This window comes from Sceloporus occidentalis, unplaced genomic scaffold (genome assembly GCF_023333645.1).
Source record: "Sceloporus occidentalis isolate IW3139 unplaced genomic scaffold, rSceOcc1.0.p SCAF_167, whole genome shotgun sequence".
In the NCBI taxonomy this organism is placed as follows: Eukaryota; Metazoa; Chordata; class Lepidosauria; order Squamata; family Phrynosomatidae; genus Sceloporus; species Sceloporus occidentalis.
In genome coordinates, this window is record NW_028317147.1 from 1,104,650 (window position 1) to 1,117,525 (window position 12,876).

At 37.3% G+C, this 12,876-nt stretch overlaps 1 protein-coding gene across 1 annotated transcript in view; it reads left to right on the top strand.

The window, feature by feature from the left end:
• The window catches only part of LOC149279408 (follistatin-related protein 5-like), a 283,960-nt gene that overhangs the window by 213,340 nt on the left and 57,744 nt on the right, over positions 1-12,876 (top strand). Inside the window, exons 9-10 of the mRNA XM_089501225.1 lie at positions 8,896-9,016; positions 11,826-11,987. Of these exons, the coding sequence (XP_089357351.1) occupies positions 8,896-9,016; positions 11,826-11,987 (283 nt within the window). The remainder of the gene's footprint in view (positions 1-8,895; positions 9,017-11,825; positions 11,988-12,876) is intronic.

Consider the following 12,876-nt stretch of genomic DNA (forward strand, 5'->3'; position numbering starts at 1 on the left):
GCATGGCAGCATCACACGGGTTAACAGAAATCTGTAGGTTCGATGCCAGTTAAAGGGCCATAGGAACGACTTTATTGGTCGCCGGCAGGGGCCTCCAGAGTCGCTTGCACTTCATTGAACCTTTAACTATTGGATAATGTAGGCTAGATGGGGAAGGGACCAGGGAGATTAGTGAACGAAGACGAACAGAAAGATTCTTCGTGTTGTGCATCTTCGCCCTCGTATAAGTTTTGCCGCCGCCATGTTCGTTTGTTTGGTATTCGGGCTGAACAACGAAAACGCACCCAATTTAAAGTTATATATATTTTTTTTTTTTCCATGCCCACTTTCAGTCCAGGAAAAAATGGAAGGATCTATCACAAATATAGTATAGCCATCCTCACATTGTTACAACATACCAAAGCTCTACTAAACAAGAGAGATTAAAATAAACTGTATAAAAGTACCCTAATTATACTGCAGTGATAGAAATTTGAATTTACTAGTTGTATTTGACTTTATTTATGGATTGCAGAATAACAGATTCAGTAATATTATAAATATTGGTGAGTTTATGTTATCTAGGAAGCATTTCCTTACAGTTCGGTATTAAATTAATCTGTCAAGTGCTGACAGTTTTAAACATCTATAACTTCATTTCTTAGATATAGATATGTGTAGAAAATACATCAACATTTTCGTCTTTAAAGATTCCCTAGAATATATAATGCTGTGAAAAATGCACTCTGCTCCCACATGCCAATGACTGTGAATCTAAATCACTTGCCAGACAAGTCACAGCAACATTGTCTTGGGAGGTAATTTGTTATATCACTGTTGAACGGACACAGATGCTTTGACACTCTATACAACAGAGAATTGATGAAAGTATATGTTTCAGGAGGGTCTTCTATTTCCCAGGAAAAAGAAACATTTAGTTGTCTAAAAGATGATTTAGTTTCTTCACTATTCAGTCACACATTTCAGTTTTACAACATTTCTATGTACAATATACCTTTGTTTGGATAGTATCAGTCATGCACCACAGTATACAAAATGTATTTATTTATAGAGTAACCACAATTGCGGTCCCATATCTAATTTTCCAGAATTAAATAAACACTGTGACACCAATGAGGTTACATTTATGTTTAGGGAGGGCTGATCCTGGAATAGTAAAATACTACCAAAAAAAATCATAAAATCAGCAACAGCTTATAAAACAAATGTATCATGCACATCATACGGTGGTAGCACACCACATACGCTAAAGGAGAAAATCGGTACATCTCCAAGGTTTGTGAATAGAACCCCTTGTCTCCAAGTAGTGTAAATTTCAGCGCAGTTCTCCTCTGCATTGTTAAGTCTATTATCTGCATAATCCATCTAATGTGGTCACTGAGGTAATTCCAAGAAAGAAAGAAAACATTAGGGAGCAACTGAATTCATCAATGTCCTGGAATATGGAAATAACTACTGTTTTAACAATTCTTGTATGATGTTAATTGAGTGAAGAAAATGTTATGTAATATCACTACTGGCTATGATCAGTAGGCTTTTATTGTCATATCATTGATTGTTGATTCAAATACCCAACTATACACCTATCAGCCGTAACATTATGACCACCTGCCTAATATTGTGTAGGTCCCCCTTTTGCTGCCAAAACAGCACTGACCCATCTATGCATCGACTACACTAGACCTCTGAAGGTGTGCTGTGGTATCTGTGGTAGATGTTAGCAGCAAACCCTTTGAATCCTGTAAGTTGGGAGGAGAGTTCACTTCGTAAGCACCGCACATGCACCCAGCCATTCATGTGATTTAAAAGAAAATATGATTCATCAGACCAGGCCACCTTCTTCCATTGCTCCGTGGTCCAGTTCTTATGCTCACATGCCCATTGTAGGCGCTTTTGGCAGTGGACAGGGGTCAGCATGGGCACTCGGACTGGTCTGCAGCTACTCAGCACTGTGTGTCCTGACAACTTTCTATAAGAACCAGCATTAGCTTTTTTAGCAGTAGTTCGTCTGTAGGATTTTACCACTTGGACCAGTCTTCACTCCACATGCATCAAAGCTTTTCTTTCCTTGGATCACTTTTGATACTGGCCACTGCAGACCGGGAACACCCCACAAGAGCTGCAGTTTGCTATAACCCAGTCATCTAGCCATCACAATTTGGCCCTTGTCAAAGTCGCTCAGATCCTTACGGTTGCCCATTTTTGCTGCTTCTAGCACATCAACTTTGAGGAGGAAATGTTCACCTGCTGCCTAATATATCCTACCCACTGACAGGTGCTATGAAAACAAGCTTCATGATAAGCTGTCAGTGGTGAAAATGTAATGGCTGATCGGTGTATTATCTCATTACAGTTGTAAAAGATCAACTTTATGTATAATTACATAATGCATGTTAACAAGAAGTCAACAAACACAACACTTGAAAATGCATTGTTAATCTACAGTTATATGTCAAATCTTCATACTGTATTTATCTACTATCTATTGTTTGGGACACAATAATACTTGGACACTTGGCTTGTCTGTTCCTCTGGCTGAATCTAGCCAGTCCTCCCCTGCTTGTCATTGATATATTCTGTATTATGTGCACTGTGAAGGTACAATAACTATAGGAACCATGAGTTTTTTATGGGGTACAATAAATAAAACCATGAAACTTTAAAAGACACAAAAAAGGAGACCTATTCTCGGGAAAGCTAGATTGTTACCACCTAGATTGGTAGCAAAGAACATCTGAAGCAGTAAGTGAGAATGGTGTATTACAGTACAGTTGCTTTCATGCCAATAGTGTAATCACTTAATTTCCTTAATATTATCATTTCAAAATGCAATGTCTATTAACAGGTCACCAATGCAGGCCATAGTTGCAGTCCATCATGTAGTTATTTATTTTGGAGAGTATCCCCCCTTTTCCTTACTGACATAATGGTAATGGTGTTTTTTTCTATTACTGATGTGATGCATGTCATGGAGATAATTGTATGTCATGAGCAGAATTACTACATATAGGGTGTATCTATACTTCATATCTTTATATTTTTAAGCTCTTTAAATGACATTGAAGTTGAAGTATTTTTTGCATAATAAAATGAAACAATGCTGATCCCAAAGGATGGGGAGAGGCTAATTGACTGCTTGCTGATGTATTCTTAATGAGAACATTCAGTTTGATATCACCATAGTTCACCAACTTACTAATTTAATTTATCTCATGAGACAACTTAGTATTAAAAGCTAACACAAAATACCTTGTTCAGTCTTATATGTTGTCTCATTATAAAGCATGAAAATCTATGAATTACATTGTCCTTTATTGTATGCCTCCATTTGCATACCTTTTCTTTTTATGTCTTTAATAACCACACAACTTTCTCAAAGATCATTCTACCTGGAATACAAGCTTGTCCAAGTAGGACCCTCTTCACCTTTTGTTCCAGCGTGTCTAAATGTGTATTAGCTCTAATTACAAGTAGCTATTGTTTGCCCTTTCAAAATTGTTGCATTAATACTTTGTAAATAATTAAAAACTACTGTTCTTCTCTAATTCAGCACTTGTTTCCTTGTCCATGTCCATGTCTTATAATGTTAGCTGAATGAATAAGCATGGAAAGACAGGGGGACTGTGCTTGTCCCAAATATTATGTTTAGTATGCATCTGTTCTGGACTTAGTTCTTATTTGGGTTGAGTTTTTTTTTTGACAAAGAAGCCCTGGCACTTTAAGACAGTGGCTGACGAATGACAATGCCGCGCTCATTTCAAATTGTTGTCTACACGTACACCGTTTGTATACTTACATTGTTATAGTGACAAAGAGAACCTGATCTGTTGCTCCATTGGTAAGTATGTGGCCCTACCAGCCACATGCCCACCAAGCATTTGTTTAGTGCTCCAGATGGCCATGCCTGACTGAATGTATATTATGAAATTGTAAATAAAAATCTACAATCACCTCTAGAGCTGGACAAAAAGTTGCATTGTTGTTAAGGGGATGTGGTAACACACATTTTTAAGAATTTGTTGATTTATCTACCAATCCATATACTTTCACTATTATTCTCCATAACATGCCCAAAAAAGTTTAATCTTTATTTTTGCATGCTGAACAGTTATCCTGCATGTAAACAGCTATCATTTCAGCTATTTTTGAAAGGTACGTTGTACTTTTGATTCAGTGTCCACCATAATTCCAGCAAACCCCTTTCTGTAGTTATACCTAACAGCATCTGCAATGGTGCCTATTCAATTTAGGATAGTGCCAGGTGTGCCTGCAGAACCCTGTCAGTCAGACAATACAGATAGTGGTGTGGTATTCTGGATGACAGTGATGACATTGTAGCACTATTAATGATAATACCTCAACTTAAGGCCTGTCTCCTCATGTCTGCATTTCTGTGTCCTTCTCTGATCTGTCTATTGTCCACTCTTCTCTGTCATTGTAAAGATTATTATTATTATTATGCTCTTTCTGCACCTCTATTACTTTGCAAATCTATCTGCATTATTATGGCCTCTCAGTGCAATTCTGCAAAGAGGCAAGGCCACTTGGACAGCCTCTGCTACATTTTCTCCAATGAGAGTGTGAATGAGAGCGTGAAAGAGTGTGGGAGAACGTGAGTGAGAATGTGAGAGAGCATGATAGAATGAATTTATTAACCATGCTATAACCTAATAGATGTTGGCATGGTTTTTGGTGGGGGAGGGCAGCATTTCATCCTTATACCCAGACAGCACAATGTCTTGGGATGGCTCTGGGAAGAGGGTTCAAGTAAGTGTGTTTTGTTATTTATGTAGATATTTTTGGGGGGCAGCACATTCTTCATGCTCCTTTATGAAATATTTAAAGCGCAACTTCAATGTGTATAATTAACTTCTGTATGTGTGTAGTTATCCCCATTTGCAGGACATGGTGGTGTATAAATGCATATAGAGACCACCACGTTTATTGAATTATCCTCCAGCCCACTGTGCATGGGAGGTGGCGGAAGAGGTGGGGCAGTTGCCATACCTCTTTATGGTTGATACTGTTCTTATTTGTCTACTTATTTTTCTTTTATTGTAGCGAGAGGGTGTGGGGGTACTCTGGAATTGCACGGTGAAATTTGTGAGGTGGAACTAATGTCACTAAAATCAGTGGCAACAAATTATTAAAAGTGCGAGTTGCATGATTTTTTTTTACACTTGCATGCACTATTGGCTTTAGCAAAATTGCAGGCTATACTCTTGCTACTGCAAAATCACATTTCTTGCCAACTTGCAAGCACTCACGGTTTCAAATCAGTAAGGTGTGTGTGTGCTGTATTAGGGCTGCTATTACAGGTGCTAGGACACTCTTACTAATATGCTGTGTTAATGTTTTTTCCATTCCGAATTTTGGCAACTCTATACAGCAGCACTAAATAAGGATAAATACAGTCTGCTTTTAAGTTGCACTTATCAGATTCAGTGCAGAGTACGTTTTTTTTTTAAATACATTACATTAATTGCAGTATTTTTATAGGGTGATATATATTAACATTTTCCCCACGTGTTAAACCATGGAACATGCATATGTATATTTTTAAATAGACTTTTAGAGCAGCATAATTCAATGTAATAATGCTAGACCAGAAATCTCTGTTACTGTTCATAAATTACCTTCACACGAGAGGAGCTTTGTGAGGTAGAACTTGAGGTGTTTTGCCTGACTGGAGTGTTCCTGAGAAAAGCAATAAATCAGTAGAGTGCATACACCGCCGCTGACAAAATGAGTTTTATTGTACAGGTTAGGGCACTTTTATATACAACACTTGTACTTAAGTATGCTTTCCTGCATTTTTTGCAACTTCTTCACATGAGGTAATCACATTTTAAAGACAATATAGTCGCTGTTGTTATATAACATGGCCTTGATTTTATTTACAGTTTGCCAATGATATTATTTACAATGCCAATAGAAACACAAAGTATATTCTACTTAGGTTGGATTCTCTAATCTGTAATAAATGTATCTCTAGTAATTGAATACCCATTCCCCCATACACAATAGCACAAATATTTGATTCCAAAAAATAGAGAACAAATATATAGTTTTCTTGTTGAGTCCAAATGTTTACCTAATAAAATGGAAGTACTTTATCATAAAATGCAATGACTTAAATTATAGTTTTGAACATTCAACATCAAAAAGAGCTTAAGATGTTATTGGCAATGATTTATCTGGAAGATTCGCCTGCTCTGTGTTGGCTAACATTAACCAGAAGACACATCAACAACTTCCAAAAAGATCATGAGATATAACTCCATAAATACACACTGAATAACAAATAATCACCATTGAATATGTCAAACACTGAGGAATTAATTCTAAATAACTACCCCTACATTTTTTTGGTGTTATAAATGGCTTTATCATTTTACACATAGATTTATTATTAGTCATTGTGCCCATTGTTATTTAAAAAAAAGAAAAGTTTCGAGCATATCTACATTTTAATGGAGATATAAAAATACTTTAGTTGGCTTTTATTTATTGGTTCTCCATTTAGCGAAACTGAGGCATTTACAATGATTACACAATAAGGTTTGGGGTAATTACAACTTTTGTGTAGATGAACAGAACAGGTGTTCGTATTCCGCGAATATTCACCCGTTCCCGTCTTCTCTTCGGGCGAATATTCGTGGACATTCTTCGTGTTCGGTTTTTCTTCGTTTCCCCGGTTAAGGGATTAATACGGGGTTAACACAGCTCTGACGCCAGGAGTTTAAATGTACGTATGAGCAACTCTATTGGTCGTCAGCAGGGGGTTCGTCTGCCATTGGTTGATGGCAGATGAGCCCCCTGCTGGCAACCAATAGGGTTGCTCGTACAGACTGTTAACGCCTGGTGCCGTAACTTACCCGGCACATCCCACTGGTCTCCCTCCCTGTTCAATTAGTTAAATGTCCGTACGAGCGACCAATAAAGTCGCTCGTACGGACATTTAACTAATTGAACAGGGAGGGAGACCAGTGGGATGTGCCGGGTAAGTTGCAGCATTGGGGTTTTAAAACCCCAATGCTGCAACTTACCCTGCAGATGCCACTGGTCTTTAACTAATTGAACAGGGAGGGAGACCAGTGGCATCTGCAGGGTAAGTTGCAGCATTGGGGTTTTAAAACCCCAATGCTGCAACTTACCCTGCAGATGCCACTGGTCTTTAACTAATTGAACAGGGAGGGAGACCAGTGGCATCTGCAGGGTAAGTTGCAGCATTGGGGTTTTAAAACCTCAATGCTGCAACTTACCCTGCATATCCCACTGGTCTCCCTCCCTGTTCAATTAGTTAGTCTGTGCCGGGTTAAATGTCCGTACGAGCGACCAATAAAGTCGCTCGTACAGACATTTAACTAATTGTTGAACAGGGAGGGAGACCAGTGGGATGTGCCGGGTAAGTTGCAGCATTGGGGTTTTAAAACCCCAATGCTGCAACTTACCCTGCAGATGCCACTGGTCTCCCTCCCTGTTCAATTAGTTAAATGTCCGTACAAGCGAGACCAGTGGGATGAGCCTATTGGTCACCTGCAGGGTCTTCCTCTGGCATCAACCAATTGGTTGATGCCAGAGGAGGTCCCTGTAGGCAACCAATAGGCTCATTCGCACTGCCCTATAACCCGTGACGGCGAACCTGCGGATTTCCACTTCCGGGAACTGCCGCGATGCCGCGAAGACAAGGTAAGTTAGAAGGGGGGGGAGAATGGTAGACGAAGACGAAGACGATCACGAAGATCTTCGCTGTTTTCTCTTCGGCGTGTTATCAGAACGAACACGAAAACGCACTCTTCATGTTCGTTTTCACGTTCGCCCGAAGACGAATGCACAAGTCTAGTTTTTAGTGGATGGTGTTGCCAGTGTTCAGAGCAGGTAGTAAGGGTCTGGGGCTTAGGGAGTCACAAGGGATTTATGATGATCCTGGTGTCCTTATAAAAGAAGACATATTGTAATGCTGCACTTGACATTAAATGTTTTGATTTACGGAAAATGTATCTATTGCAGAAAATCTTAAAAAGTGGTAGAACCTGTAGTGCGTTCCATAGAGCTCTCACACACACACACCATCACCAATGAGAAAATAATTTAAAACATTCACATATAGTGAGGAGAGTAAGTTTCCTAGCATTGCACCTGAGTTCTAAAACTTGAACAGTCCTCCATCTTTTGAACTGCTTTTTTTATTTATTAAATTTTATTCCATTTTAAAAACATACAGAAATCACATACATCTAAATCGTGTGAGGATAGTTAATAATTCGTTTACATCGAAATTCAAATCTTTTACAGAGAGAATACCCTTTGAGTTTACAAATAAGCATTTTTAAAAGGAGGTACCAATTCATTACAATATATCATGAGACTGATGCATACTCAAGCATACATAAACTCAAATACATCCTGGTGACTACCATCAGCCAAACCTGGCAAGCTATATAGAACTTAAACAATACCTTATGTATTCTGGTTGGAAAGCAAGATGCCTTCTTGTTTGATGTTGCTGATCCTATCTAAATATAAAAGTATCGGTATATAATCCATCTAAATATCATTTTGTGTGTGATTTCCTTGCATTATGTAAAGAATGTTTACTTGCAGAGAAGTAAAAATATAACATTCTCACAGTTCAATGAAAAACATGTAATGTAAGAAAAGTGTAAGAGAATATTTCTATGGTAATTCAGTACATAACCTTCTAGCAATTTATTTAAAGATTCCTTATTGCCTAGATATATATGAAAATGAACTAGGATAACTGTATTTATCTTTTTTTGATTGCAGTGAGTTTCTTGCATTGCAATTAGCTTGTCAAGCAGAAGAACATAATTAATGTTATAGTATTAAGATAATTACCATAACCTTTTTTCTCTCAAATAATTCCTTCAGGATTTTGGAGATGATGGATCCTTATATATTACCAAGGCTACCACAACACACATGGGAAATTACAGCTGTCATGCTGATGGCTATGATAGGGTTTATCAAACTCATATCCTCCAGGTGAATGGTAAGTAAAGATATTTTAATTACATTATTATAATGAGAATTAATACATTTTGCCTTTTAACATGATTAGTGAATTTAACTATTATAAAGTGCAATAGAGTAAACTTATTTAAATAAATACACTGAGGTTGATGAAGTACAGATATTATTTATATTATACAAGATGATTAAGTGGCCCCTTAGGGCCCTCATTTGTCAGGGAGTCCATTAACTGCTGCTGCCACTAATCTACTAATGTAATTTTTTAGTTTTCTAAAAGGTGGGTTGTATTTGCTCATGACCACTCCGTGCCCAGGTTCCCCCTACTCCCTGATCCCTACTGCCTACTCACTAAGGCTAACTGGGGCTGGTCCTACACCTATAAATGTATGGACTAGGGGGAAAAGCCAAGGCTACTATATGATACACACGCACTTTAAATTAGAGTTCAGCAACAAAGGTTTGCCAAATGGTCAGTCTTGGCCCAGTATCGGTACTACTGTTGACATTGTTTATGAAACTATAATCGTAATTACACTGCTATCAAGTTACCTTTTTTACTGAAAACTTTTTTGTTTCACCAACATGCTGTACACATAAAAAATAATCTGGATAAAAAAAAATAAAAAAATAAAAAATAAAAAAAATAAATATATATATATATATATATATATATATATATATATATATATATATATATTCTAAAAGGTTTCACTATGTTCTGGTTGGAATGTTAAAAGTAGTAGTTTGTGTAATTGACCATGTATGTGTTCACGTTTAATATCTATTATCTAGCAATGAATAATCAATTAATTTTATTAATGATTTATTGTATTTCACTAATAAAGAAAGACTATTTAAATGTTAAAATTAAGTATGTTTTAATATTATGCTAGATGATACAGTAAATATATAATGGTAATGATTTTGAATGTAAAATTTGAAAACATAATCTCTACAACATTTAATTTGGATGGTGTACTTTTTCATTTTAATAAATATATAATAGAATTAAAAATATTTTATAGCACTTTTATGCAGCATAGATAAAACAGAATCTTATCCGATAAGAAGTAAATACATTTTAGTGGAGCTGTTGGTAGCTACAAATTAAATGTAACGTGAGGCAACTGAAAAGGCTAGTAAAGAAAGTGCTCACCATAAATAGAGAGAAGATATCAACACAAATTGTATATCAATGAAGAATTAAGTTGAAAGTAAAGTGGCTTGTACTGTTGCATTTTTAATTAAAGTTTGAGTTTAATTTTTTAACAGGGTATGAACCACAGTTTTTTAGTTTACATGATAACATACGGTAATTAATGACACATATATATATATATATATATTAATGATACATAAGAGCTATTGGCTCATGTAGTCTGCACAGTTTTTTACCTGCTAAAAGATCTCTAAACTTATTTTGGTTAAGGTCCTTTGCCTTTTTGTATGTCCACCAGAGTGTTGTTTGCCCATTCAATACTCCGTATTCAATGTACACTGTTTTTCCTGTGTACCAATATAGAGCTTAACTTTGCTTACTCTGCAAGCACTGAGCATTTTGGCTTGTGTACATTTACATTTTTCTCACCTTCTTCAGTACCTCATCTTGGTTTCTATACAGCGGTATTGTACCCAGGGACTCAATAACTGGGGAAAATTTGCAGTGGTTGGTGAAGAGCCAGGTACAAATAGTGGTTTAAACATAGTCTACTATAATTTCACCTTTTACCTATCTTAAACATTTTCCATTCTCTCACTGTATTAACCTCTTCTACTACTGGTGGAGGATATGGGCCTCTTGCTGCATTAGTCAATATAGGGACCAGGATTTTAAAAGTCCGTACGAGCAACTCTATTGGTCACCGGCAGGGGCCTTCTCTGCCATCAACCAATGAAGTGCTGCTGCACTTCATTGGTTGATGGCAGATGAGCACCCTGCTCCAGGAGTTAAAGGTCTGTACGAGTTGCACTTCATCAATTGGTTGATGCCAGAGGAGGCCCCCTGCAGGTGACCAATAGAGTCGCTTGCACAGACCTCCTTGCGTGAACCTAGGGATTTACGCTCCCGTTAACCCCTGCGATGCTGCGTAGATAATGGAAGTTAGATGGGGAAGAGTCAAGGGAGATTAGTAAATGAAGAAGAACAGCAAGATTCTTCGTGTTGTGTGTCTTCGTCTTTGTGTACATTTTGCTGCCACTATGTTTGTTTCTTCGGTTTGCGGGCTGAACAACGAAAACACACCCTTCGTTTTCGTTTTTATGTTCACCCAATTACGAGTGCACAAGTCTAGTAAACAAAGATAGATGCCCAATAGCATAAATAGAATAAATATGTTTTAAATATATTCTTTACTGTAATACCAAGCTGAGACTGACAAAAAGTAGGCAAAATACCATACAAACCTAATGAAATCTAAATATTATACCTACAAGTATATATCTACCTATTTACCTTTATGTGAGTATATAGACTACTTTTATCAATAGATCATAGAGAATGTGCCAAAACACATTGTGATTGCCCTCACACACTTCTGTGCTGCCGTCAGAAAAAGATAAATACATATCACTTCTAGATCAGCATAAATTATCAGCATAACATATTTATATTTTCGGCCCATTTGCACATGTCTAATATGCAACACAGTTTGATTAGCTTAGTCATTTTTCATGTTTCGATTGTCAAAGAGTAAGGCTTTGAATAAAAAGCTTATTTGGTGGCATACATTTAACTTTATTTTAATAGAATGAAAGTATGCATTCTAAATGTTATTGTTTGGAGAAATGTACATATCTGTAAAATGTTTTATTTCTATTTCTTGAATCAGTACCGCCTGTTATTCGGGTGTATCCTGAAAGCCAAGCCAGAGAACCAGGTGTGACTGCAAGTCTTAGGTGTCATGCTGATGGAATTCCCCAGCCCCAACTTAGCTGGCTTAAAAATGGAATTGATATAACTCCAAAAATATCCAAACAACTAGCAGTACAAGGTAAGCTAATAAACTGTAAGTTGGTTAAATAGCATCTCTACAAAAACAAAAAGTGTTTTTCATTACATATTTTTATCCAGTATATATATATATATATATATATATATATACCCACCATAACTTATGTAATGGTACTTCTTAGCTACCCCAAGCCTCAACTATTAAGCCAGTATCACAACCTCATGCTGACAGGTCCCATGAAGGACGAGTTTTCCCGAGTTTTGTCTAAAGGCTGTCTTGTACAGCGGGCAATTACTTTCAAGGGATCCATGTATAAAGTGGATATAGAGGCAAAGGTGATAATTGTTAACCTTATTTGCATGTGCCTACCCAGAATCCCTTGTGGTTGTGAAAGCACCATGAGATTTCTGAGGGAAAAACAAGCCTTCTGGCTTGTCTGGTGTCTGTAGATGAGTGTTTAATAATACTTCTACTACCCCTTATATATATATAAAACCTGTTATCATCTATATACCCATTCTTTACTTACCCTTCCCTTAGCATGCCTACCTTCATATTCATATAATATTCAACAATAACTTTCCTTAATTCATACAATTTATCAAAGGGCCCTGATGCGGAAATTGCAGAGCCCGTCACTTCTGATTTCACAAGCAACATGTCCCATAGTGCAAGTGTTGTCCCCAGAACAGCTTGTCTGTGTCATCTTTGCAAACAAACAGCCTGCCTGTGCCATCTTAGACTCTAAACAGCATGCCTGTGCATCTTTGCCCCCAAACTGCCTGTCAGTTCCCCTCAAGAGCCCACCTGTCCCATCTTTCTCCTCAAACAGCCTGCATGTGCCAACTTTGCTCCAAAATAGCCAGCCTTTGCCATCTTTACCCTCCACCAAAAACTTACACATCCATGCTCACATACACCTACACAT